Source organism: Nilaparvata lugens, chromosome 12 (assembly GCF_014356525.2).
Source record: "Nilaparvata lugens isolate BPH chromosome 12, ASM1435652v1, whole genome shotgun sequence".
Classification (NCBI taxonomy): domain Eukaryota; kingdom Metazoa; phylum Arthropoda; class Insecta; order Hemiptera; family Delphacidae; genus Nilaparvata; species Nilaparvata lugens.
In genome coordinates, this window is record NC_052515.1 from 3,690,962 (window position 1) to 3,717,753 (window position 26,792).

Below are 26,792 nucleotides of genomic sequence, written 5' to 3' on the forward strand. Positions count from 1 at the left end.
GAGGATGTTTAGAGACCTATTATCAATTCTTCAAGATCTCATTATGTCAAGTTTTCAATTAGACCCTGAGGAGCTCGAGTTACCTGCTAGTTATAAATAAATTATACTATACAAATATCATTCAATGATTGTGTAATAATTTAAATTTAAAATTAGGAGATATGAAAGTTACTATTAATTATTTTGCAATAGGAAATAATTGTATATGACCGTTACTGTCTAAATGTTATTAAACTCAATGAATGAATAATTAACCTACTATTTAGAGTTCTATTATAAACTACAACTAAATAGGCTTAAAATAGATAAAATAATATAAAATCTCGCTAGTTATTGTTTTAAAAAAACCTTAATGACATCCTAAACAATCCACTTAAAAATTGATAGAATAAAATCTCGCTAATTAGTATTTTTATAAAATAACTTGATGACATTTTAATCACTCCGGTATCATTGACAGCCTACTATTCTAGAAACAGTGATTCAATTTTATGATCAAATTTTCTCCTCAATCATTTTTTTCCTCCAATGTGCAAAATACTGGACAAAGAATTAGTATTGTGATGTGCTATTCAATATCTATTTGAATTAAAATTTATTTATTCAGGGCTAAGTATATTTATTTATAAAAACACATCATAGTACCCTTTTATGAGAAGTTTTTAATATAAAATAAAATAATAAAAACACTCACAATGTGAATTACTATAGTGAGGTCCACGTTATAATGACAGTATTTGATCAACTTTGGTTTTGCTAACCTTGTCTACCATTCGACAAAGCCAGTGGTACTATCCATTTCTAGGTCCATAACGATGCCAATTATGTTTTTGACGGTGTAGAAATATAATTAATTGATTCAGAGAATAGGCATGGCTATTTTTCTATCTTTATCCACTGCCATTATAACGTGTACCTCACTATAGAAAGAGATACATTTCAGACTGTCAGTATTCCTTATGTACAAACATCTATGCTTCCCATTTAAACAATACTGACAGTTTGAAGTTGAAATCTCACTCAACTGTACAGTTTAAAAAAAAAATTTGTTCGACAGTTTCTTTTTCATTCATATTTTGTATCAGAATTTGTTCAACTGCTTCAACAATTGTCTTCTTTTCATTCACATCTTGTATCAGTCTTGAAAAAATAAATGTATATAATACCATCGATATGTGAGCTAGAAGGAATTATCACAATAAACCTTATTATAGTCGTATTTATAATGAAGAAAATACGAGTACGTTTTCAGTTTGAGCTAGAATACCACGCTAAGTATATATAAAATAAAACAAGTCGTAGGACAGACTATGCTAAATTTTTAGAATGTTTGTTCGATTTGCGCTTGGAATGATAAGTTACAAATATAATTATTTCACATTTACAATATATACTATGAACGTTCAACGTTATATTTTTATAACAAGTCATTACTATATTACTGTATTTACAAAAATGGCAAGAATATACAAATTGCACAAGGTTGCTATATTTCTCAGTAGAGTATGCAGAAATACAAAAATTATAATATACTCGTTCAATAATCATTAAAATTATAATGGTTATGAATCAGATTTAAGAGTTCCACTCCCTGTTCAGATTTGTTTTTGAACAGATAACTCCCGTTTTATCGGATGGGCTCGTTAAACTGTCGGTCCCGGCTGAAGTATGACAGCCCATTGACGGCTTAAATGATATATTCAGGCGAGGTGGAACTTCCGTCAGGGACTCCCCACCAATAAAATCCATACCAATATTATTAGTATTTTATTATTATTCAGATTTGTTATTTTGAATTGTTTCCTTTATATTTGTCTGTAAGCCTTTCTATGTTTGTATCGAATAAATAAATAACTTCTAATTCTATCTTGATGATTAAATTTTCCTTTACTGTATGGGGGACTGCCAGAACTTCTATAGCTTCCAGAGACTTCTATAGCTTCAAAAAAAAAACATTATAGGACTATCGGCTTGAGTTGACAGTGAAATTTGCAACATAAACGTCCTATGCCATGGGGTGGGTATCCTCACATGCTATCTTTTCTCTATCGTATTACCACACATGATACAGTATCACCACACATGATACAGTATCAACAAGATATGATATAGTATCTACAGAATATGATACAGTATCATCGCAACTTGATACACAACATCAAAATTGATACAACACTTCCAAACTTTGAATGAATTCTACAAACCATGAGATAATCTTCTTATGCTATTATTCTTTACTCTATTGTATCACCACACATGATACAGTATCAACACAATATGATACATTATCATCTCAACTTGATACACTACATCAAAATTTGATACAACACTTCCAAACTTTGAATGAATTCTACAAACCATGAGATATCTTCTTAGGCTATCATTCTTTTCTCTATTGTATCACCACACATGATACAGTATCAACACAATATGATACAGTATCATCTCAACTTGATACACTACACCAAAATTTGATACAACACTTCCAAACTTTGAATGAAATTTTACAAACCATGGTAAAAACATAGAGAAGAGATAGCATAAGTATGATAAAAGCATAAAAAGATGTTCAACTTAAGCTGGGTTTTTGTTTGTGCGTAAATGCCGTCGTTGACCACGACAGGGTGAGTATCTCAGATTGGGTAGATTTCAATTTGTCTAAATAAACTAAAAAATTAAGTTCAATTATGTTTTGATGGGGGAGGTTAAGTTTATACTTTTAAATGGCAATATGTTGATATTATTAGAAATGTTTGATTCTAGAATAATAAACAAAATAATGAAAAGTTATTTGATCAGCTGTTTTAGCACACTTGAAATTTGGACAATATGAATGTCAACAATGCTTGTCGTCGTCGTCGACTGCGGAAGTTTAGACGAAATGCCCCTTAATTCTATATTTTCTCTATGCTTTTTTACACAACATATTTCTGCATACCCATATTCTACACTGAGAAACTTTTCTCTAATAATTATTCTTTTAGGAAGTAACTTCAACAAGAAGTCAATCAAAAAGATGACCAGAATTAGAGTGATGATGGTTACTGGAAAGTCGAGCCAATGCTAGATGGAGTACTCCCACTTCATCAGCTCCTTGTAGTTGATGTTGTCAATCAGCCATCTCTGAGTTTCCGAATTCTCATCACAGGTGGTGACGAAAACTCGCTTCCGCGACAGATCGGCATCCAGGCATCGCGGGTTCATGCCGTGTACCAGCCACTTTTTGTCCTGCAAGTTTCGCCAATATTTCATTCGAAAATGTACAGAGTGAGCATAATAAATTATTGAACACATTACATAGGTGAATAAAAGGGTTAAAGAAACGAGAAACGAGACGGAGCCGCCGAAAAAAATGGATGGCCAGGTAGAAGTTCTAGTGACCCTTGGTAGTCGCGTATTGTTATTGAATTTCAACATTTTCGTGGTCTATTGTTAAGGTTTCCACTACAAGTAATATTTAGTGGACCAGTCTGGTTAATTAAAGGTCATTTCAGCTGTAAACCAGTGGTAGCATACAGTGATTGGATAAACACACACATTACTATCGATGATAAGTACAAATTTAGTCAATCGTACATGATGATAATAATAATAATAATAATAATAATGTTTTATTAACTCAAGAGCTTTTACAAACATAGTTTCGTCATACAGTAATTGTGACGATTGACGAAGAATGACGAAGATTGACGAAGAATAATGAGTAACGCCCACATCGATTTTTGTTTGCCGTCCTTATAAATTCTACGAGATCGAATGGAACTTGACAAACACATGATACACATCATATGTTTGCCAAGTTGTGTTCAATCTAATAGAATTTAAAAGAACGCCAAACATCGTACGTTCAATAAGTATCGAATTGTATGTAACTCAAGTTGGTATGTATGCAACTAGTGAGCCAGTTGAGTTTCATCAAATGAACCATTAGGAATAATACAATTAAAAGTACTGGATCACCAACTTAGATTCAATAATTGTAGAAAATACAAGTACAGATGTAAGGTGCAAAGTAATAGATAAGTTCGTGCTACCAGCTAGAATTGCCTACAAGAAACCACACGGGGCCATTAAAATATAAACACGACCTAGATAGAAGATGAAGAAACCTTAAGGGTTTGAAAGGGTAGGTTAGGAGGTAGGGTTTTTGCTTTTAAATGGCAAAATGTTTGTATTATTTAAACGTTTTGATAATTATTGTAAAGCAGAAACAAAAAGCTTGCATGTCAGAACATGTTTGTGTTATAATAATTTGACTATACGTCACCGTATGATTTTCAAGAATGCGATATTCTGCCTACTTTGTACTACAGCCTACGTCACGGCTGCAGTTCCCCCACTCCAATTGCATGTCGACTTAAATTCAATAGATGAGTGACCAACCTTCTGTCTACTAACTTTGACTAGCGTCACGCAGCTTTATGGGAAAGAACTATGTAGACTATCGGCTTGAGATAACAGTAAAAATGCGACATAAACGCCCTATACCACGGGATATCTAATTATGCTATTGTTTCTCTATGCTAGTTGACCGAGCAAAGTGAGGTCTAAGATTCAAGTCGACGGTTTTGCATTTCTCTTTATTTAGGTTTATATTTATGTTCCGCATTTACGGTAAAACACAGCAATAGATTTCCATGAAATTTGACAGGTATGTTCCTTTTTTAATTTCGCGTCGAAGTATACATAAGTTTTTTGAAAATTTTGCATTTCAATGATAATATAAAAGGAAAAGGAGCCTCCTTCACACGCCAATATTAGAGTAAAAATCAGACTATAGAATTTATTATTCATCATAAATCAGCTGTCGTGTGGATTATAAATTGCATGCAATTCAATATCTCAATGTAACTTATTGAAAACACAGCTGATGTGTGGAATATTAATTGCTTGCAAAGACCTTAAAGATGCATAGACTCATATGCAGCGCTAGTGTCGTACTTGGAATTGAAATCGGCCATTGAGGGGGCAACCTATAAGATTATTACATACCAATGCCTTTGTAATCTATAATATGACAAATATATAGATATAATATCTCGTGCTAAAATACCCCAATGGCGGCCTTCGATTTCAAGTAAGAGCTATCATTGGGGGTCTATATCTCTTCAAGGTCTTAATGGTATTTTCTTAAATACGTTAAAACTCGGTAAGCTTTTGATGATAGCAGCATAGCTGTTTACATCAAATTATTAGCATTGTCGATACAACAACCCAAACAGCCATTAGCAGTCGTATATACACCGATATCTCGCCGACACGACAGGACAGGACAGAATTTATTCTGATGGACAGTATTAGATGAGACTGTGGTTTATAACTGCGTGAGGTCTACTGTTCACAGAACTACTAGTAGTGAAATGTGAGACTTACCATGTCGTACTTCCACAGCTGATTTCCATGCAGGCCATGACAGGTGTAGAGTTGAATTGCAGCCTCATCATCAGGGTTGGCCACATCCCAACACATGCCCCCACCCTTCACACGTATGTCCTTGTGCCAAGTCAAGTTGAAGTACTGCAACCAATCATTTATTTATTACCTCAATATACAAATTACAACATATAAAGGCTTACAGCTTTATGCCAAAACAAGCCTCATCGATTGTTTACACAAACAGAAACTATTAATAAGAAAGAAATAAATGAGAAAAATAACAACAAAAAACTCAACTCACACTTACGCGACTCAAGTCGAGAAGAGACTCGACTCTAGTCGAGAGCATGTGTTTTCAAATGGGTGACGTTGCAGAGACTAGAATCGACTGGTCTGAGGGTCACCATTTGGAAACACATGCTCTCGACTAGAGTCGAGTCTCTTCTCGACCTGAGTGGCGTAAGTGTGAGTTGAGCCAAACAGTTTGTAACAAACAATTAACACTCAAATTATTGACCGAGCAAAGTGAGGTCTAAGATTCAAGTCGACGGTTTTGCATTTCTCTTTATGGATGTATTTTATGTTTATATTTATGTTCCGCATTTACTGCGAAACGCGGCAATAGATTTTCATGAAATTTGACAGGAATGTTCCTTTTTAAATTCCGCGTCGATGTATATATAAGGTTTTTTTTTAATTTTGCATTTCAAGGATAATACTAAAGGAAAAGGAGTTTCCTACAGACATTCCTTCTGGACTAGTATATGAATCAAAATTTGGGGTGGAACAATTTCGTGCTGTTCCTGTTGTTCCACCCCAATTATTCTAATGAATAATTGAGTATCTCGTAGCAATTAATGAATTATTCTGATGAATAATTGTGTATTTTGATCCAAATAATGAATTATTCTGTTGAATAATTGTGTATCTTGTGAACCAATAAATGAATGAACGGATGAACGAAATGTTACCTGTTCTCCGACTCGTTTGCCCTTCTTGTTGCACTGTTGGAGAGAGAGCTTTTCCTCGGCGTCTTTGCTCTTCAGATGAACACAATACTCAGTGGCTACCTCGTTACGGATCTGCAAAAATCATAGAAAACCATGTAAAAATCAATACTACACATGGACAGGCAAACGTTCTATATATATCAATAATTCTCTTCTAATTATAAGCAGGAAGAAAAAAAAAGAAGAAGAAGATGGTATAAGGTGGAGAAGGAGGGGATAAATCCACCTTCTCCTCCTCATTTTATCATCGTTCAAAGGCTGTTTATTGTGACGATCGATGTGTTACCATGGATCGATGTGTTATAAAATTTCGAGATTGCCAAACTGGAAAAGCCTTAATTGTTGGCGAAACACGCAGCGGTCGTCCAATCACTGCCACAGACGATAATCATCGTAAACTTTTCGAAAACTTGATTCAAAATGACATGCGAATCACTCAACAGCGCATTGCAAACCAAGTTGGAATATCCAATCAACGTGTCTGCTTCATTATTGAACAATTGGGATAACCTACCATAAAATCTGTGCACGATGGGTACCTAACCGTCTGACAGACGAGAATAAACAGCGTCAATTGGAATGATGTGAACAATTTTTGAAGCGCTACCGTGAGAAAGCAGACGACTTCATAGATTACATTATTGAGAAGAATCGAAAATTTAACAGCCTTTAAACGATGATGAATCTCACAAGGATTCACTTGTTAAAAATTCGATAACAGCGCATTGTTTAATTCGCGTTTGCATAACAGCAGAACACGAATTTATTTGAACTATATAAAAAACAATTTACATTACTTTAATAAAGACGCAGTCCAGCAATCAATGAATGTAGAACTACACATCTTTCCCAACTATATTGCTTCACTCCATGATTAAAATAATAAAGAAGGGAGGGGATCTAATGATACTTGTGAAATAACAACACAAGGCAAATGAAATTGACACTTTACAAAGAAACAAATGAGATTTTCAATGTTGATTAAATATATCAAATGTCCTTTGGAATTTTAGTAATAAGTCTGTTAAGCAGAACACCGAAATATGAAATATGATTTTACCGTTTATGAAATATAATAATAATGTTTATTGAGAGTCTCTATATTCAAATAGAATAATGCACAATAATACTACGAATCACAAAACCTAAACCCTATTTAAACAACAATAATACAAGAAAATAACCAGTGTGGCAACAAACAACAACTTAAAATTACACTAACCTTATATGTTGTATACCCCGCGGACCATGGCCTTTTCGCGCACTTTTAAACTGCTCACTTTACATTACAAATTATGAATTTTAATTATTTTTCTTCAATGGTGGTTTTGATGTGATGGTGTTGATGTGGTGGTGGTTTTCCGGAAACAGGACTCCATTTCAGCCCCTAGGGCTGCGGGCTGCACGCTGCTCACTCCTCAGACATCTTACTCTAGCCGTGGTTCACCGAAAAGTGTCCTCGTGTTCCCAACTCCACGTGCTCGCCCACCCTCGAACCATTGTTCCTCCTTGGATCACTGCCCCAGTTGGTGCTGCCCCCTATCTGATGGCACTCCACTCATGCCTGGCGTCTGGCTGCCACCCTTTTGTCACTGGTCAGCATCGGTTATTTCACCGTTAGACTTTTGACCATCATTGTTCAACCTCTACTCCCCTTTGCCATAAGCTGGTTCCTTTTGTAAATTTTGAGGCAGAAAGTTGCAAGTCGAAAACTATCTTGACCTGGCTTTGTAGCTGTAGAAAACCAAGGCCTGATATGATTGTTTACATATGCTACAAGCACAGGAAGTTAGTGTTTACGGTATGAGGATAGTTTCCCGGGCGAGGCTTGCCGAGCCAGGGAATATGTTTTCCGAATACCGTAAACACCTTTCTGAGAGAGTCGCGTACGATATTTTTCGCCACACTACAGGTATAGCTGACGCCAAAAAGTTAGGCGGTTTTGTGGGTCTCTTGTGCGTTCCAACAGCTGATGTTGTCAAGTAGAATTGTCATCTAGCTTGGCTTAGGTGATGATTTTTAAATCAAAAGAGACAATAAATAGATGCATTGCATCAGCTGTGAGTAGGTTACACCATGTGACCCACGAAGCCCCCTAACTTTTTGGCATCAGCTATATAAGAATAGTAAATCGAATAAGAATGTTTTATGAGGGGGGGGGAACTTTGATGTCTCATATCTCAAGAACCAGACGTCGTAGGGTACTCAAAGTGGGGTGAAAATTTCCGATCTCACCCTCCTGAACACAATGCACCATATGGCACAGTTGTCCAAACACATTTTCAAAAATTTTCAAAAAGCGGCCGGAAAGGGTACTCTTTCCGGCCTTAGCCGGAAAGAAGCCTGTTCTGACGTCAGACGAGAGTCGTCTGCAAACAATGTCTTTCAGATCTACGTATGGACTGGAAAACAGCTGCTTTCTGTGCAGTGTGGCGAAAATATAATTGACCGAGCGAAGTGAGGTCCAAGATTCAAGTCGACAGTTTAGCATTTCTCTTCATGTACTTATACCGGTTGCAGAAGAACCACTATCGCATGTGGGATGTGGGACCGACATACCACAGAACAATACGACTAACGGAGAGTCTTTCACACTACATTTGAAAAAACGCTCATTAGTGCGATTGTGGTACAGAAGCTAGGGGAAGCGTGGTGCTCAAACCAGTGGTACCAAAATCGCAAGGAAAATAATCGCTACCACAGCGGGCAACGCCATGTGGAAGTATCAGTGCCACTGCCTTGCCAATGCATTCCATATGCGCTGCGTTTGTGGTACCACAGAAGGAAAAGCAGCTCCCACATCCCACATGCGATTGTGGTTCGTCTGCAACCGGTCTAAATACATGAAGAAAAATGCTAAACTGTCGACTTGAATCTTAGACCTAACTTCGCTCGGTCAATTATATTTGCAGAATCATTTGAACCCTCTTTATAATGAAGCTGATCATTATGTGAAATTATTATTATTATTATTATTATTATTATTAGCCGTCAAGCTCCCAGATGGAAGACGCTGAGCAAAATTTGGTTCATTTTTTGTTTTTCTTGTTCTTTTTATCAATCCACCAGTTTTTCATTTTCAGTGAGAACTCCGCTTTCCTTGTGAAATTATTATTATTATTATTATTATATTTTTGTTGTGTGAAGCCACAAATTCTGAGCGGTGCTCAAGTGGCATACAACATGTCATTTTTAGAATGGAGTCACATGAATGCTCTAGAACACTCCTCAATGGTATAAGGACAAGCCTCTACCAGTGTCCTAATTATCTTTGAAACAAATAACTTATAGCTGCTACACAGCCTTATATCCTCAGGAATGCAATTAAAACAATTGAGTCCTGAATAGTACGGTCCCTTTTCGAGAAGAGTCAGTCTATGGATAGGGAACTGGAATAATCCTGTATTTTTACCTCGTGTTTCATAAGTATGAAATATCTATGCTTCGTATTTACGGCGAAACGCGGCAATAGATTTTCATAAAATTTGACAGGTATGTTCCGTTTTGAATTGGGCATCGACGTAAACATAATTTTTTTTTGAAATTTTGAATTTAAAGGATGATATAAAAGGGAAAGGAGCCTCCTTTACACGCCAATATTACCGTAAAAATCAAACTATAAAATTATTCATCATAAATCAGCTGTCGAGTGGATTATTCATTGCATGCAATGACGCATGCAATTGGTAACTTGAAGTAGCATAGTATTTTCTCCCGACCTTTCTCTGCTTTCAACTCAGTCAGCTTTTGATGATTAGTAGTTGTTTACAACAGATGATTAGTTAGCATTGTCGATACACCAACCCAAACAGCCATTAGTCTTTTTCACACCGATATCTCGCCGGAACGTCAGGACAGGACAGAATTTACTCGGATGGGCAATATGGACAGAGGAGGCTGTGGTTTATAACTGCACGAGGTCTACTGTTCACAGAACGCTAGAAGTAGTTCTACTAGTAGTTCTGAGAAAAGTAGACCTCGCGCAGTTATTAACCACAATCTCCTGTCAATCAGAGTAAATTCTGTTCTGTCCTGTCGGCGAGATATCGGTGTGAAAACGGCTAATGGCTGATTTGGCTGTTTGGATTGATGCATCAAAAAGCTAATCATTTGTTGTAAACAAGTACTATCATCAAAGCAATTGCATCAAGACATGCTGGCAACTGTTCAGCCCGAATTGAAAGCAGAGAAAGGTCGAGAGAAGATACTATGTTTCTTTGAGCTATTAATTGCATGCGTCATTGCATGCGTCATTTCCTCCTCGACAGTCAATCCACTCGACAGCTGATTTATTATGAATAATTCTACAGTCTGATTTTTACGGTAATATTGGCGTTCGAAGGAGACTACTTTTCCTCTTATATTATCCTTAAAATGCAAAATTTCAAAAAACCTTATAATATATAAGTCGACGCGCAATTCAAACAAAAACATACCTGTCAAATTTCATGAAAATCTATTGCAGCATTTCGCCGTAAATGCGGAACATATTTAAACATAAATAAATAAAAGAAATGCAAAACCGTGTACTTGAATCTCAGTCCTCACTTCGCTCGGTCAAATACCACTCTACAGAGATTTGTTCTCATAATGATCACCTTAATATAATGAGGTTGAACAATATCAATAAAGAGGTTAAAAATATCAGCTTCGCTATAAGGAGGTTGCACTCACCCTGCCCGAAGCATAATCGGGAGGCTCGACCGGCGGATAGACTTTGACCAGATCGAAGGCCACCTCTTTCATGAACCAACTGAACGGCTTGCAGTGCAGCCTCGCTCGGATCGCCTTCTGCTCAGTCAGGTCACCCGGGTCGATGTGCCTGTAGTGCGGCCTTCGCTTGTACAGGTATTCCGCATACTCGTCCATCCAAACCTCCGCCACTCGTCTGTAGTTCTACAATCACACAAAAACTGCCATCTAAATTATAATATAATAGAGGAGTTAACTGGCTGATTGACGCGTCATCACGTCTCAACTACTTGACTGATTAACTTGAAATTTTGCATGAAGATTCTTAACTAATCGAGGATGGTTGAATTGAATTGAATTTATTCCATCACTGCATGTACAATAAAATTGTATGGCAATCGTCAATTACATAATAAAATTTTATACATTGTTTAAAGCTATTAGTTCATTTAAATTATAGAAGCATTTTTCTTTCAACCATTCTTTCAGTCTACTTTCTGATAGGTTAAAGGCTATTTTCAATTCTTCAAGATTTCAATAAGTCAAGTTTTCAGTTTGTCAATTATTTAACCTACGAGCATATAATAAAAGGAAGAATTGGCATATAGTCCAGTCAAAGAAAGTGTTATGGAGGGAAAAATTTGGAAGACAATTTTTGACCCCGAAGTTCTGTTTAAGGTAGTAAGGAGGAAAACACATCAAAAGTCCCCACCCCTACCCCCTGTGCTAAAAGGGTGGGGGTGGTTCAAAGGTACCATTTTTTGGTTTCTCGCATATAACTCGAAAACCATGTATTTTACGAACATGACTGTTCTATACAAAATTGGAGCATACATAATTTCTTACAATATTCATCTCACAACTTTTTCTATAGTTTTCGAAATATCTGCTCTTGAAGATGTTACATTTAAAAAAAATACGTTTGCCTAAAATCTATGTAGGCAATGTCCTTTTCCTTTTAACATCTATGGGAAAAATCCATGCTGATTATGAGCTTATTATGTACCGAATTCTCTTCAATTTTATGTATAATTTTACACTTTTACGCATTTTCCTACATCTGTTGCAGCAGCTTTAGTGAAATCTCCAGTCTTGCAACAATAGACCAATTTATTGACAAAGGAATTTGGAGGGAATGTTTTGAACACTTTTTTTTTACTTTTCAGCTTTTTTGAGACTAGTTTGGGGTTTAACATACACTGTATTTTTAATTCATGACAAGCTTATACATTGCAAAATGTCAGGAAAAGTGAAGAATATGAACTTGTTTTATTTCTATTTATTCTTTTTTTTAGACTACCACTAAATAATGAACGATGTGATATCCATTTGATACCAAAACAATATAGTATCTATTTGAAAACATAGATGAAATTTAAATAGCACTGACCCTGCCGACGAAATCGCCGAGGCCCGGATTAGGAAAGGGCGCAAACTTGCGGTAGATATGCCCCACCCTGGAGCAGGGCGCATCCAGCATGCGACCACCGCACTGCCAGATCTTGAAGGACAGTTCATATTGTTCACCGCCCCATATGTCCAGACCCGAATCATAGCCGCCCAACTCCCAGAAGAACGCCTTGCTGATAGCGAACAGTCCGCCTGCCATTACTGGACTCCTATCATAGAAAATTCCAATTAATGAAAGGCTATAGTGAGATTCTAAACGTGCACATATGTACTATTTTATTATGTAGTGATCCGTGGTCTAGTGGATCTAGTATTTTGCTTTTTGCAGACGATGTAAAACTTTTCAGACCTATTTTAGTCTGGAGGATTGCTCTCTCTTGCAGCGGGATCTGAATGCGATTTATGACTGGTGTTTGAGAAATAGATTGGAAATAAATATATCAAAAACAAAATATATGATATTCACACGTCAGAAAAATCCTTTTCATTACAATTACAATATTAATAATGCAAACCTCGATTGTGTTATTCGTATAAAGGACCTGGGCGTCATAATGGACCCTACTCTTGAGTTTAAGGAACACCTAGCACATGTTATGAATGGTGCTAATAGGTCGCTAGGGTTTTTTTATTTCGAAATTGTAGGTCTCTACCAGCATGTGACGTTGTTTTGAAATATTGTACTATGCTACAGTGAGGAGTAAACTTGAATATGCTGCTTTAGTTTGGGCTCCATTTCACAGCAGCGCTATTCTTGATTTGGAAAAAATTCAGAATACATTTTTAAGGTATATTTATTTTAAAAAGTTCAGCGCATTCTGTCCGATAGCTTTTTCAACAGACAATCTAAGGTTGATATTTAATGACCTTAACTTTGCCTATTGTTCTAAGAATTTAACGGCAATAAAATCATATTTATTTATTTAATGTTCAAAGATTGGAAGAAAGGAGATCTGTCGCTTCCCTCGTGCTATTATATAATATCCTAAACAATCAAGTATTCATCCCAGAATTTAAAAGTATGTTTCAACTTCATGTCCCGTTTAATAGACCAAGACCAAATATTATGTTTCACATGCCATTCATCAGAGCGACTCATCATTACAATTCTTACATAATTATACAGAACTTTAAGTTTTTACAATAGAATAAGCCACTGCATTGCCATAAGCAACTGCCGTTCTGGAGTGCGGACTGAACGGAGGAGACCAGGAGGTCTATTTTTCATCACAGAACCAGTACTTCTAAACGCTGCAACCCCTCAGAGTACAGTATTTCGATCAGGCACTGCACCTCGACGTCCAACTCTAGAATATTGACGGAAATGACGTTGCACTGTGACTACAGATTCATTGTTTCTAAAAAGAACTGCTCGAATACACGATATTGTACGTTGCAACGTTCCATAGCGACTGAAACGGTATAGAATGGGCCGTTTTACGTTATTCGTTGAGCGTTGAACGAACGAGGTACGACCACACGTTGAGCGTTGTACCATAGAGAAACAATATCGTAAGTAGATATCCCATGGTATAGGGCGTTTATGTCGCAACTTCTACTGTTATCTCAAGCTGATTACTGTCGATTATTGTCGATTTTTACTGTTTTGACAGGGTGAGAGTGTATGAACGGCACAATATGAGAGACTACCAGCGTTATGAAGCTTCACAGGAAAGAATTACGTGGACTATCAGCTTGAGATAACAGTAAAAGTTGCGACATAAACGCCCTATACCATGGGATATCTACTTATGCTGTTGTTACTCTATGGTTGTACGTTGCAACGCTCCATAGCGATTGAAACGGCATAGTATAGGCCGTCTACCAACATTCGTTCAAGGGCAACACTCCCTCCCGTCGCCGAGTACTAGCGGTTCAAAAAACATGAGTTTCCTCTGCACCACTCTGTATATGAGTATTGGCGTAGGTTACTGACTTGAACGGTTCGCTAGGATCATTCTCATCTTGTGGCAGACTGAAACTACAGTACGCGTCCCGTAGCTTTGCCTCCGTGACTTTGAAACGGCATATAGGCAAGGTATGGTTCGCGGGGTAATATTCACGGCTTTGCAAAAACATCAGGCTTCACAGACCCTAGATGGAGGAAGCTCCCTACACACAGAGATTCTTCATGAATGAGAGAGTTGCAACGTATCACCAACAATGGAAAGAGCATGTTGAATGAATGTCAGCTGATAGGCTGTGTTGTGATAAAAGGACGTAACTCCAAAAAGCTCATTGTGTATCTTTTGGGATGCAACCCGTTGCTTTTGAGAAGACCTTGTGTATCTTTTCGGATGCAACACGTTGCTTTTGAGAAGACCTTGTGTATCTTTTCGGATGCAACACGTTGCTTTTGAGAAGACCTTGTGTATTTTTACTTTCCTTGCCCTATTACCATAGGTAAGGAAAGTATTGCTTTCCAAAAAATTTAAGGTACCCTAATTTCATGTTTTCTATACGTTTCATTACTTTCCTTGCCCTATTACCATAGGTAAGGAAAGTATTGCTTTCCAAAAATTTTTAAGGTACCCTGATTTCATGTTTTCTATACGTTTCAATCAGAAACTACAAAATGTTGTACGACATCAAGGAGGGGATGAACTACTATACAACGAAGCGACTGGCAGAGAATAGAAGAGAGTGGAGGGCTGCTGCCATATAGAAGGACCTGCTTACGAGCAGAAAACTACAGACAGACATACGTTTCAAGGTCTCCTGAGTCCAAAAACATGATTTTTGGGTGTTGGTCTGTTGTGAGTGTGTGTGGGTGTGTGTATGTCTGTGAACACGATAACTCCATTCCTAATTAACCGATTGACTTGAAATTTTAAACTTAAGGTCCTTATACCATGAGGATCCGACAATGAGAAATTCAATAAAATTCAATTCAAAATGGCGGAAAAATGGCGGATAATGGCTGAAAACCATGTTTTTCACGGTTTTCTCGAAAACGGCTCCAACGATTTTCTTCAAATCTATACCCTAGATAGCTATTTATAAGCCCTATCAACTGACATGATTCTCATTTCTGGGAAAATTGCAGGAGCTCCGTAATATTCCTGAGAAGAATGAATTTTGTTAAATTTCTATCACGATTTTCTCAAAAATGACTTGACCGATTTTTTCAAATTCATACCCTGTATAGTTATATATCAGCTCTATTAACTGGCATGACTCTCCTCCCTGAGAAATTAACAGGAGGTCCACCCCATCCTTGAGAAATTTACTTTGTAACCTCCTTCTCGTGCGTGAGGTAGGTAGGTAGAGCAGTTTATTCAGAAGAAAACATGTCGATATTTTATTTGTAGAACAGCTGTTTTGACAACTTTTAAAAAATCCTCAAATTTCATAATTCAAACAAAGAAAAATGTACTCTGAACACAATCACAATAATATAATCGTAGTTTTAATATTATTTAGCCGCCAATCGGCATAATGTTATTCCCTAAATTATCCTCGTTAATGAGGCTTATAGAGTGTATAGCTTAGAGGCTTATAGAGAGTTTATATAGCTTATAGAGTGTGTGAGTGTACCACACCAGATTTTTTCGGATGCAACACGTTGCTTTTGAGAAGACCTTGTGTATCTTTTCGGATGCAACACGTTGCTTTTGAGAAGACCTTGTGTATCTTTTGGATGCAACACGTTGCTTTTGAGAAGACCTTGTGTATCTTTTCGGATGCAACACGTTGCTTTTGAGAAGACCTTGTGTATCTTTTCGGATGCAACACGTTGCTTTTGAGAAGATACAAAAGAGCATTTGTTGCTTCAGGAAAGATTCATTTTCAAAAATTTCTATGTTTTTGAACGGGTAGTATTGTAGTCTAGAGGCCCTCCGCCGATAGGCAAAGCTACAGAACCCGGACTGTAATTTATAAGTATATCAATGTAGCCGTACTCACTTGAAAGGTTCGCTAGGATTGTTATCATCCTCGGGCAGACGAGGCAGTCGCTTATAGTAGAGCTCCCAGTCGAACGCCCCCCGCTTCCCCTCATCCTGTGCACGATACTCGAACGTCTCATAAGCGATCACGTCGATGAACGGACAAACGCACGTCTTGTAGTCCTCCGCTATCGGATCTGCCAACCAAAACAATTTATTAAAAGATGGAAATAAATTTTGAATAGTAGCGCTCATCGAATTTCCATCTAGCTGTTTACCCTGTTGTCAATATTTGCAGTAGCAGGGGCCTATTTCACAAAGGTACAAGTATTGTTACCAACCATGGTTACGAACAAGTACTTGTAGATACAAGTTTACAAGTACTCACGTTTCACAAAAATTTATGATCTACAAGTATACAAGTTTACAATTTTACAAGTCTACAAGTACTCAATAGTAAACATAACCTATTTTCATGATGATTTCCTTTTTTCATCCTTTATAAAGGTTACTTGTACTTTTCAACAATTACTTTGAAAATATTTGAAAGCAATATAATGTTTTTTGTACAGTCTACTTCATTTATTGCTGAATTTGTAACCTACACACTATATGTACTCTGTATATATATAGTAGATGTACTATATATAATGTATACTATATATACTGTGTATATATACTATAGTACACATAACCTATGAGGTAACACATTAATAACTATTTTGGAAATTAATTAAATTTAATTTCCTGATGCATATATTTCCAAAATAATGAATTTTAGAGGGATATAGGGAATTTTTGATTATTAGAAATATTTATTGAATATTTAAAATCATTTTAATGATCACTTGTAAATCCATTACATAGCTTTCCACCTCGGTAGAAATTTCATAGTTACGAACAAGTAGTGTCGACAAAAATTGTTGTTGGCTACAATGAAAATCTTTGTGAAACACTTGTTCGTAACAAGCAAATCACTTGTAAACTTGTAGAAATTCATTGTAACTACAAGTTACATTCTGCTTTTGTGAAACGCTAGTAATCAGCTGTTCTCCAAAACCATGGTTGGCAACAAGACTTGTAACCTACTTGTACCTTTGTGAAACGGGCCCCAGAAGTCTTCGGGGTGATTTATAACGTTTAATTGGGATTTTCGTTCAATAATAATTATTAATTTATAAAAACATATTCAAATTTGAAAAAAATCGAAAGTTCGGAATAAATCATTCAAAAAATATCGATGAACGGACAATCGCACGTCTTGTAGTCATCAGCTATCGGATCTGCCAACCACATCAAGCTTTACAGAGTATCCCACCCACGAAAGGTGTGTAACAACCGAATACCATAGATTCTACATGAAATTTGCAACATAAAATGTCCAGTAACATTAACCTCATATCGACCTTAGTTTTCGAAATAGATAGATTCTTCGATATTTTTGAAAAACGTCAATAACTAGAAAACTATCATAAAAAATTTTTAGGCCGGTTTCCGAGCTCGGGATTCAGCTAAGTTCTAGACTACACAGCTGGAGTCACGAAATTGGCTTTCCGAAACGTGGTGTAGTCGTTGTCACAGTCAAAGTCACGTTTAAATTAAATTTCGAAAACTAGAAAATTGAACACAAAATAAAATAAAGAGAAAAAGCTAATAGTGAAGTGTTGTGTTTCTTTTCTGGCTCAAAATTTTGCAAAATTACTCAAAAATTTCCAATCTGTAGAGATTTGAGTGAAATATTTTTGTTTTAATCAGTTTTTAAATATCAAAATTCAAAATTTTTAGTTTAGTCTTTAGTTTTGAAGTGGAAATTGGACTTTTTGAAGTGAAAGTGAAATCTTAACTTTATTCTTTTTGACACTTGTATTTGTAAAAATTTGGGAGAAGACAGTTTTGGGCTATGCCTGTTGTCTTCTCCCAATCATATTATATTTATTATAATTATGATCTGTAATGACAATGGAATAAATAAATAAATAACAATAGAGTAATGTTTCAGCTATTTCGAAATATTTAAGATTGTTTTATTTCGTCAAGGAAAAACGATTCCAATTATTATAGAAATTAGAAAATCAATAAATTTGATCTGGCGATCAATACCATTAAAAAGAGTTTTATTATCCTTTTTACAATATTCTGTAATGTCTGTTTTATATATTTCGGAGCTAACCTGTATTTCGAGATACCATAGTACAGGGTACTCTGTATCATTGAATAGTAAATAATTCTTTTAGTGCCAACAGGAAAATAGCTACTTATTCTAGAACACTTATAAAGTGCTGCTCTCATTATGTTTTTTAGTGAATCGTACAATATCTATAGTCTAGTCTTATTCAAAACAGATAAGAAATCAATCCATGAAAATGTTACATGAATTAAGTTGAACTTAATAGTGGGGAAATAGAAAAGGTCTTGCTGAGTACCATTTGAATTTAAAATTGAGAATCTAATTTATTCATTCTCATGAGAAATATACGTGATTGGATGTATTACACGTTGAGCTGGAATTATATTGAAATATTCGTTGAGCTGGAATATATTAGATAACTGGAACCAATTATTATAATTGAATTAATACCAAACAGTAGACGGAAAAAACATAGCACACTAGCCTAGTGGTTAATTCCAGTTATTTTAGTGGTTAATTCCGGTTAAATTTTAATCGTGATTAATCCCACGAGATCCAATCAGAGAAGCCGTCTTATCAAAAAGGTCTTCTCTGATTGGTTCTCGTGAAATTAATCACGGTTTAAATTTAACCGGCTTTTGTGCAACCAGGCCGTAGGTTGCAAAAATAAGAGAAGAGAGCCCCAAAAATAGATAATAAAGCATATTATAATACAGGTTATAAGATGCAGAAAAGAAATTGAAGCCCCAAAATAGAAAACAAAATAATCATCAACTAGAAAAAGTCATAAAACCAAAAAAACACTCAATGTATCAAGATGAGAATTACCTTACATGCTTCCTAAGCTATGAGTTTTTATTTTTCGATTCCAATTCTCATAATACCTAAGAAAATAATAACAGAACACAATAAAAAATATTATAAATCATAAATAATCGCAATTAAATTTTATAAGGATTCTAAATTATAAGAAAATATCATTCATATTATTAAAATACAATTTGTATTCTTGTTTTATTATTTTATTATTTTAAAGGGTACTATAATTTATTTTATAAATACAAGAAAGTAGCCCTTAATTCATACATTTTAAGAAAATATAAATTTGCTACAATATCGATGATAATTCCTTAATAATTTGAAATACCTCTCTATAGTGAGGTCCACGTTATAATGGCAGTGGAGAAAGATAGGAGAACAACGTTGCCGATCCTCTGTCCTGTCAATGCCTTCTATAGACGGTAGCTGATACAGGTTTATTAATGCAATATTAATTGTTCATTCTCGTTTAAAATAATCAATTATATTTCCATAATTAAGATGAAATATTTTGTTAATTAATTATTAATTCTACATTGTTAGATCAAGACGATCTGGCAACAGAGTAAAGCGAGAAAGAGATAGCGCTATCCGCTGTGTTGAATGATGTACAAGGATAGCAAAACCATTGTTAATCAAACACTGCCATTACAACGTGGACCTCACTATAATAACATTACAAAATATTTTAATATGTGATAAATATTTAATACTAAGAAGACTGGTCATCTGCTAGTTGTACAATGAATGGAGTTGGATGAATCAATCGATCAGTGAATGAATCAATGAATCGATCAATGAATGAATCATCAATGAATCAATGAATGAATGGACTTGAATGAATGAGTCAATAATTACCGAGTAGAGGAGGAAGCCAGTTGACATTGGCCTCGGTGTGTGAGTCTAGGAATATCAGCACTTTTCCCCACGGCCTGTTTAGCACCAGCCAGCCTGGCGCGAATCAGCCCCACACGCTTCGCCAGCCTGATCACGCGTACTTTCGGCAAATGTGTGGATACGTAGTCGTCTAGCGGCTTTTTACAAATATCTACAACACACAAACAATAAATAAATACAAATTTATTAGCAATATAAATAAGATTGATTAGTATTTGAATAAATGCAATACCTCATTAACCTTCCGGCAGTCGCGCTGTTGTAAAAAGTACAACAGTGTCCGTTTTTTTGCTGCACAGAACTATTGAATGGGGTGGTGTCAGTGAATGAGTCACCTATGCATTCCAAAACTTTCCCCCATCACTCCACTGAGTTACAGTATCAACCGAGCTGCAGTATCAACTGAGTTGCAGTATCAACCGAGCAATGGTTCAGTCTTTAGGTGCCATTTATTCGCGACAGTGTATAAGTCACATTTTGCATAAGATAGGGAAAGACTGTATACGGGGACTGTAAACGAACCAATAACACAGAATTGATAGCTTTGCTTGGTGTACCTTATTGGGCTACGAAATCGTAATCATACAAATGTTCATAGGCGTAAAATAATCCAAGAAGATGGAAAAAATCATTATACAATTAATTAATATGTTTTGAAAATAAACAGAGTATATAAAACTTGGAAAATTGAATGCTGTACAAAATAGAACACGCGACTGCTTGTGTGATTGAGTAGAGCGCGACTACCGGAAGGTTAATTTACCTGACTGGCAATTAGGAGGTACCGGGTTCGATTCCCAGGATGGCAAATATTTTTTGGATAGTAGCTCTCATAGAATTTCCATCTAGCTGTTAACTGGGATGATTTACAGCATTTAATTTGGATTTTCGTTTAATAATAATTATTCACCAATTAGCATTTGAATAAATGCAATATTTCTCATTAATTAGCCAGTCTGCCTGGCCGCTATGGCTTCGTACGAAGTATTATCTCTAAACAGACTAATCGTGTGAAATGAAGGCCAATGCATTTTAATTACCTTTAGTGCTGCAGTCGTCGACTAAGATGATCTCCTTAATGAGATGAGCCGGTGATCGGTTGAGAACACTAATGGCAGTTCTTAACAGCGTGCTAAGATGCTCATTATGAAAAGGAACTATAACGCTTACTGACGGCAGATCGGCCAGGTATTTTCGTTTCTTACATCTGAAAAATGAAAATTCGTTATTGAAGTAACAACAATTTCTACAAAAAGATTGGTGTAAAACATTGATCCACCAATGGCCCGTTTTATATAGGAATAAGAATATTCAATTCACTATTATATGGGAATGAAAATATTCAATTCACTTCCATCTCTCATTAAGAGAAATTAAGGGCTTGAAGGAGTTAAAAAAACATTCCGGAAATTCCTTATTGTATTGTGTCCTTACAGATTAGCAGACTTCCTTGTTGGTTGATGTATGATTAATGTATGTTATGTAAAATCTGTTGTGTTCTATTGTCTGTTGTGTTGAAAGATGAAGGGTATTAGTAATATATTAGACTTACAATATTATATTACACTTTGACGTGTCATATATTGCGGGAGCGTTGCTCCTTTCATTCAGTTTCATAAGACGAAAAAGTAAAGTAATGCAAAATCAGTTGTTTGGGTAGGCTATTTTCGTTTTTACATCTGAAAAATCAAAATTCGTCATTGAATTAACAACACTTTCTACAAAAATATTGGAGTTAGGGGCTACCAATGCATAAAAAATTAGTTGTTTGAAACATCTTCAAATCTGAACTACCTCAAATTAATTAAATTTTGAATTTACAGAGGATGGCTATAGGCCGATTTCTATTTCCACTAATCAATTCTGTATATTAATGATAAGAACTTGAACTGGTCAATATCAAGTTGATACTTGTGAAGATTTACTTCAAATCAAATCAAATCAAAATTTTTGTTTATTTCCATGAAATATACAGCATGATATTAAATAATAAACATGAACATTCTACTTTATTGGAAATGAAAATCACCACCAGCAAAAGTATAACTTGCTCGCTGGTAGGAGTCTATCCTAGTACTAATTTTTACAATAATAAATTGATTTTTGTGTAGTTGAGAAGTTGATATTGTGGTAATTATCCATATTGAATAAAAAGTCTAAGAAATTGTCAAAAACCACAGATTTATTGATACTTAGAAAGACCGGTTTCGGTTATTACACCATTGTCAATCTCTGATAAACTCAGAGTTTTAAATTGTCAAAAACCACAGATTTAAGTATCAATAAATCTGTGGTTTTTGACAATTTCTTAGTCTTTTTCATTCAAAATAAATTGATTGTTTTTGAAGAGATATTGTGGTATTTCTACATAATGAATAAATGAGACACAGATTTTGTCAATACCATTTATACCACTTAAGCCGTATTTCAAAAATAAAGTGGTATTGACAACATCTGTTTCTCATTTATTCGATAGTAAATATTAAATATTAAGCGCAAGAAAATAATAACTTACCGTACTTACTTGAGTTGGGGTATGATCACATTGGATGCGTGTATGTGCTAGGGCACGTCAGATCACGCATGAGCCAAGAAACAAAATCTGGAAAGTGCCATTGAAACACGTTGTGACTTGCATGTAGCTGCTCACACTGAACGCAACCAGCAAGTGCACGCGTTCAGTGTGAATGTTCCTATTGCTCTTTCCAGATTTAGTTCCTAATCTGCGCGCTTGTCCATGCATAACCTAGCGTGCACTTGCACATATGCTCATTCAATTTGATCCTATACTATTAAACGAGCAACTTCTGTTTATATGTTTGGATGTTTAGATGTTTATATGTTTGTATTCCAGCGGATCTCGAAAACGGCTCTAACAATTCTTACGAAATTCAGGACATAGTTGGTTTATAATATGAAGATTTTATTTATTTATTTCATTGACAATTACAAATCATAATTATAATAAATATAATATGATTGGGAGAAGACAACAGGCATAGCCCAAAACTGTCTTCTCCCAAATTTTTACAAATAAAAGTTTCAAAAAAGAATAAGATTTCACTTTCACTTCAAAAAGTCCAATTTCCACTTCAAAACTAATGACTAAACTAAAAATTTTGATTTTTAAAAACTGATTAAAAACAAAAATATTTCACTCAAATCTCTACAAATTGGAATTTTTTGAGAAAAATTGCAAAATTTTGAGCCAGAAAAGAAACACAACTTCACTATTGCACTAGGTCTTATCCCTGAGAAAACTCGCTGAAGGACATTAAAAGGATAATTATTATTCATCCTTGGAAACACAGATGATAATAATTTATTATTTCGTCGTCTGTTGGTGATGGAAGTGAGTGAGCGAGTTCATGTGTGTGGGATTCTGTTAAAATTATGACTCAGCTGTCGAAAAAATCATTCAATCAGGTACTTAGTGCCGGTTGCAAAAAAGCCGGGTTATTTTCAATCCCGATTAATTACAGTAGATCCATCTTTTTGAAATGTTCTTCTCTGATTTGGTTCACGTGAAGTTAATGAGGATTGAAATTTAACCGCTTTTTTGCAATTGGGGCTTTGTGAGGGAAATTTTGCGTTCCTCTGGGAATTAATCTCAATTTACTGTGATTAGATAGAACATTTCTGTATGAATGTTATTATAATTTCTCCTTTCGTAATATTTTTTTTATGCTTTTGTACTACAGAGCGAAGCTCGGTCCCCGATATTTATATTTTAAGCCATGATTATATTCAGACGAGGTGGGACCTTTCAGCAAGTGGCTCCCCACGAAAAAAAGCCATACGAATTTAATTTGTAAATATTAATATTGTGCTGTATATCAATTGTGGTAACTTTCTGGTGACAGTTTCATGCACAGCACCTGTAAATATAGTTTCCTCAAATATTATGATAGAGAATACGATAAATATTTAAACTTATATTAGAATGTACAACTTATTAAAGCTGTCCACATCGTTAGTAAAAAGCTTATATCTATTAATCATAAAATTTAGTCTAATAATAATATTCGTATGGCTTTTATTGGTGGGGAGTTCCTGGTGGAAGTTCCATCTCGCCTGAATATATATCATTTAAGCCATCAATGGGCCTTACGACTTTCATACTTCAGCCGGGACCGACAGTTTAACGTGCCCATCCGATAACAAGGGAGTGACCATTTCAAAAACTTTTGGTAATTTGCGGGTTTGAACCGGGGATCTTTAGGCTACTATGCAAGCACTCTATCCACTAGACCACGGATCATTCCAATGTATTTATTTAATGAATAATATACTGTACTTACTCTTCATGCCTTATATCGGGTACTGAACGGTTCAATGCGATGTGATCACTGAGCAAAGCATTGAATCCATTTGCTTTGAAGAGTTTCTCTTTGTTGGAGCGTACAAAATTTGAAGGCAGCTTAGCAGGAACTCCATTTTCCCCGTTTCCTGTAAAATTTGATACAGAATTTGTAAAGTTCTGATAAGGCTCTAAGTAGAGCTTATTTATTTTCTACATTAAAACGATTTTTTCTATTAGAGCCGTTTGCACAGCCAAGGCTTAAACTGAATTCAATCAGCTGGTGGCTTAAACTAAAAATGAAACTCATTATAATGAACGAGACTTGATATGGATTTAATCCAGTTTAAGATGAAATTTAGTTTAAACTGATACAGTGCAAACGACCCTTAGTATTATTAATGTTTTTATGTCTAAAATTTCTACATCATAGTTTATTGATTTTCTTTTTTAAATTTGTGTAGCCTATATAAATGTTGTTTTCATGAACTTCTAATGACTCTCAAGATGTATCTTTATTAATTTTTTTCTTTTTGGCATGAAATCTTAAACAATAGAAAAATTAGTGGCATCCCGACACATATTCATATACAGTGGGCCACATTTTCTTAGATCAGCAAATAATCAATCAATTGTATTAATAATTTGTAAATAATTGTAGCTTATATGCTTTTCGTAATTATGTCTATATTTTGAATAAACTCCTCTGGTCGTGTTATACCCTCGACCAGAGATGTTTAAAGCTATAAAACACTATACTGTACAGAAAATTTTATAAAGTGGCTTACCGTAATGTTTTCATAATAAACAATTTTGAATAATGAACTTTTGACAATTTTAGTCAAGTGTTAACTATCTAGTGTTTGAGTTAAGTTTACGACGCGATCATTCCTGTAATGCTTATGGGCATTTATCAAGAGATTGGGAATTGTAAAACCTCTATCAAAACTGTATTTAGAATAAAAGGGTGTTAGTAAAATCTAGCTACAGTACTGATTTCAGTCGACATCAATATAGATTGATCTTACTTCAGTGAAGTAAGTAAGTAGGAAGTAGGTTTAAATCTTTTTAAGTTTTACTTATTTAGTATCAACTTGATTGAACTTCAGTTCAAGTTCTTACTTGTACTGCCTTATCAGACTGCTCAACAAAAGTCAAGTAGGTCTACTATGTTAAGTTTCAATGCTGCAAGTAAATATTAAATGAAAAAATTGAAGGGATAGACACTTCTTGAAGTGTAAATGATGAAAAAACAAAAATAATACATGATTTTGGAGAAAATACAGAATGATTACAAACCTTTTCTTTTACTCTCCTCTTCCATTCGTTTATAATCATGCCAGTCAATCCGATGTTTACCAGAAATGTGAATTTCGTTCTCTGTATCACTGATTCGAAATTGTTCAGGTGCAACAGGCATGATAGCCCTCCCATTCCTGAAATTTTTCGATCCTGCGCGAGGATGCCTGACATAGTTGAAAATAATTACAGTAGTAAATATTGTGCATAACACTAAGAGCAGGTACTTCACTACGCCTTTCAGACTTCTTTTCATTTTGCTACATTGATAAGATTAGAATAATTCACTAACACAATCTTCACTACACGTCATTTGAAGGTTATAAGTGGATATTGCCCAATTCATGGAATGAGGAAATCAGTTGCGAACTCACAAACTTGCTAAATGTAAATTAGTGGTCATGGTCTAGTGATTTTTGGAATAGAATTCAAATTAATTAAACAACAGATAATAGAACACCCGTATTCTGACATAATTACAGTACCAATACCAAACATGAAAACAAAATTCTACTCTGCGAATGCGGGCTGCTGGGAAAATAATTGATAATGCTATCGATTATAAACTATCGACTTATATGTTATATCGAATATCCATGAGTTCGATAGTAGGAGTCTGGCGCTTAATTCAAATTTAATCTGATTAGATTAAGGGCTTTAATTAGAACGTTTGGACTTATTTGATATTGAAATAATTCCAATACAATTTTTAACCAGATGAAATAAAAAGTTAAGTATCATAATGGATAAATTGAATTAATAGATAGGAATATTGAATATACTGACAATATTTTGGCATTACAAAATTTTTAAGGGCCATAATGTAGCTTCTAGAGTTAAATAATATATTATTATTTATTTAAAATTGTTCTACCATTCAGGGGATATCACCATTTAAAATTTTCAAGTTCCAAGTATTGCAGCTTCAAAACTCACTCTGCATAGAAGCTAGGAGGGACGCAAAATTTGGCATC

At 35.1% G+C, this 26,792-nt stretch overlaps 1 protein-coding gene across 1 annotated transcript; it reads right to left on the minus strand.

Annotated features, from left to right (window-relative positions):
• Positions 1 to 527: 527 nt before the first annotated feature.
• Positions 528 to 26,375, minus strand: LOC111059019 (putative polypeptide N-acetylgalactosaminyltransferase 10). Its single transcript, XM_039438717.1, is given in 11 exon segments — positions 528 to 3,228; positions 5,374 to 5,517; positions 6,348 to 6,458; positions 11,061 to 11,282; positions 12,469 to 12,697; positions 16,395 to 16,572; positions 20,181 to 20,247; positions 20,249 to 20,370; positions 21,260 to 21,426; positions 24,521 to 24,668; positions 25,819 to 26,375. Coding segments are annotated over 11 exon segments (1,809 nt in total). The 5' UTR covers positions 26,075 to 26,375; the 3' UTR covers positions 528 to 3,063.
• Positions 26,376 to 26,792: the final 417 nt, after the last annotated feature.